The 2,667-nt window shown below is 42.9% G+C and overlaps 1 protein-coding gene across 1 annotated transcript; it reads left to right on the top strand.

The window, feature by feature from the left end:
- Window positions 1–1,044: 1,044 nt before the first annotated feature.
- Window positions 1,045–2,660, top strand: LOC105556964 (the record flags this gene model as incomplete). The annotated part of the gene is made up of 2 exons (XM_012004079.1): window positions 1,045–2,140; window positions 2,219–2,660. Coding segments are annotated over exons 1-2 (1,527 nt in total), but the record flags the coding sequence as incomplete, so codon positions are not given.
- Between the last annotated feature and the right edge of the window lie 7 nt (window positions 2,661–2,667).

Consider the following 2,667-nt stretch of genomic DNA (forward strand, 5'->3'; position numbering starts at 1 on the left):
TGCGAAAGAACTCTATCATTGACTGAATATAATGCCATGCATGTAGTATGGAATAGAAATGACAAATATTAGCGTAATAAAATTTGAACTAAGATAAAGATTATAAAACATGGATGATGACGCGAGATGAGACAGAGGATCGCGCGCTGATATATGGTTTCAGACAGAGACATTATTCGCTAGATGCTGACTTGTCACAACGTGACATGTAATAGATATCACAGGAGACGTTTCGACACTTTTTATTAACGTGGACATCTGGATGCGCGTATTAATTTCCACGCTATGTATCGCGGGATCGAGCGCCGATACACGGCTGCTAACAAAGATGGTACGAGATGTGACAAATGATATGGATGCGGCATATATAATTGGCTTGAAAGCTTGCAAAACCACAGTAGGAGATCTACCGGGCAAGCACGCTTGAGAGACCGCAGTTTGAAGTCGAATCAGAAGAGTGACTTGTGAATATCATAGACTACGCCTAAAGTTCCCGCCGATATCCAACTCGAAGATATCGAAGGCGCGATATAAATCAATAATGAACAATCGCCAAGAAATTATGGAAAATGACGAATATTCATCCGAGGATAGCGATAATAATTTTGAAGAAGAAATGGAAGTAGACAATAATTTCGATAGACTATTAGATGAAAGCGATGAAAGCGATGAAGAAGAAGAACATCAACCATTATCCGATGATAGTGACTACACCAGTGACTCGGAGGAATATAAAAAGACAATCAGGAAAATACTGTCTCCTCCCGAAATTCAAGCGTTGAGCGTATCAATGAAAAAGTGTGCAATATACAGTTATTATTCCAATGGTGGTGCATATAAAATATGTAATTGGTGCATGGGCGTAATCAGAGACACCAATCTGATATATAGCAATCGTAAGCACATTACAGCCTATTACGATGACATAAATACAATGATGTTCGGTAACTGTGTGAAATGTGACGCGCAACTGTACATTGTATTCCCATGCAATGTGTCCAATTTGCACACACTAGAAAAAAAACAGTGTATGAGTGAAAAGACGTTAGCGCGACATGGAGCAACGAGAGCAAGATCTGGTGGAGCAATCCAGCCGAGTCACCACCTTGGGTGAATATTTCGCGTGGGTGCAGCGATGCGACGAGTGCGTGCAACAACTCGAAGAGCACGGTCGAGTCAAACGTCCTCGGCTCTCGATCGGACACAAGCAATCTGCGGCGGCGAGCATCGCGCGACTCGTAGGCACAAAGACTTTATTGGAGAGACGCTTTATACACACCGGTGGTAATTATGCGGGTGGCGGTGCGGAGAGACTCGCTTGGCGAGAAATCGATACCGCGTTTAAAAATCGTATTTTGACCGGTGTGGTGATTAACACGGACTATATCGAGCCGCGACAATTTTTGGAAGACGCTTGCGATATAGTGCTCGAGCGAGTGCATGACGTTTTACAAATACGCAACAGCGTAAAAGTGAACACTGTCTTCAACGGTGAATTTGCAGCATGTGAAAAACGCGCGAACAAAAGTATCAACACGCGAAACTGTGGACTCTTTCGTACAACAGATTTGCGCGAGTGGTACGAGCAGCGCGTCATCGAGCCTACCTTAGCGTCCCTTGAAGAGTTTCAGGATCGCGATAGTGGATGGGCGTTATCGCGTATACTCAATTTGACAATTAACGTAAACATGTACAATCCACTGCACGCGGGGTGTTATGTCGAATTACCGCGAGAAATAAAACTGACGAAAGCGGTAGTTAACGTGCAATCTATGGACAATGCGTGTTTCGCGCGGTCAGTGGTGGCTGCTCTGCATCCAGCTGAAAGACACGCAGACCGAGAATCGTCGTATCCCGATTATATAACGGAACTAAACGTGCAAGACATTGAGTTTCCCGTGACGCTTAATCAGATTAAAAAGTTTGAACATTCAAACGATATCTCAATCAACGTATATTGCATTGAGAATAAGGAAATCTTACCGATACAGCTTACCACCCGGAAGAAGGAAAAGCACGTCAATTTGCTATACGTTCAGGGAGACGACGATGTGGGCCATTTTGCGTGGATAAAAAATATGTCCCGCCTCATAAGCACGCAGTTGACTAAGCACAATGGAAAAAAATATTTCTGTGATCGGTATGTATAATTTTTACATAATAATAATTTTTAAATTACATAATAAGTTATGAATAATATAAAAAAATATTTTTCCAGATGCTTGCATTACTTCAGTTCGAGTCAAAGGTTGGAAGCTCACATTGTGGACTGTGGAGAGATGAACGACTGCGCGATCAGATTACCGAGTGAGGACGACAAGTGGCTGACCTTCAAAAATTACAACAGTAAGGAACGTGTACCGTTTGTCGTATACGCCGACTTGGAGTGCACTCTGGAGAAGATGGACAAGGATTCGATAACGTCTACATATGCGTATCAACATCATGAAGTATTTAGCGTCGGATATTACGTGCGTTGCTCGTACGACGATTCATTGTCCACATACCAATCTCGTCGCGATAAAGATTGCATCACGTGGTTCGTCGAGCAACTCAAAGTGTTATCACAACATGTAAAAGAAAAGTTGTCCAATAATGTCCCAATGGAAAAATTGTCGAAGGAACAGTGGAGGGCATACCGTAGCGCGACGCATTGCCACATATGCC

This window comes from Vollenhovia emeryi, unplaced genomic scaffold (genome assembly GCF_000949405.1).
Source record: "Vollenhovia emeryi isolate VEMERY1.0 unplaced genomic scaffold, V.emery_V1.0 DF939677.1, whole genome shotgun sequence".
NCBI classification, from domain to species: Eukaryota; Metazoa; Arthropoda; class Insecta; order Hymenoptera; family Formicidae; genus Vollenhovia; species Vollenhovia emeryi.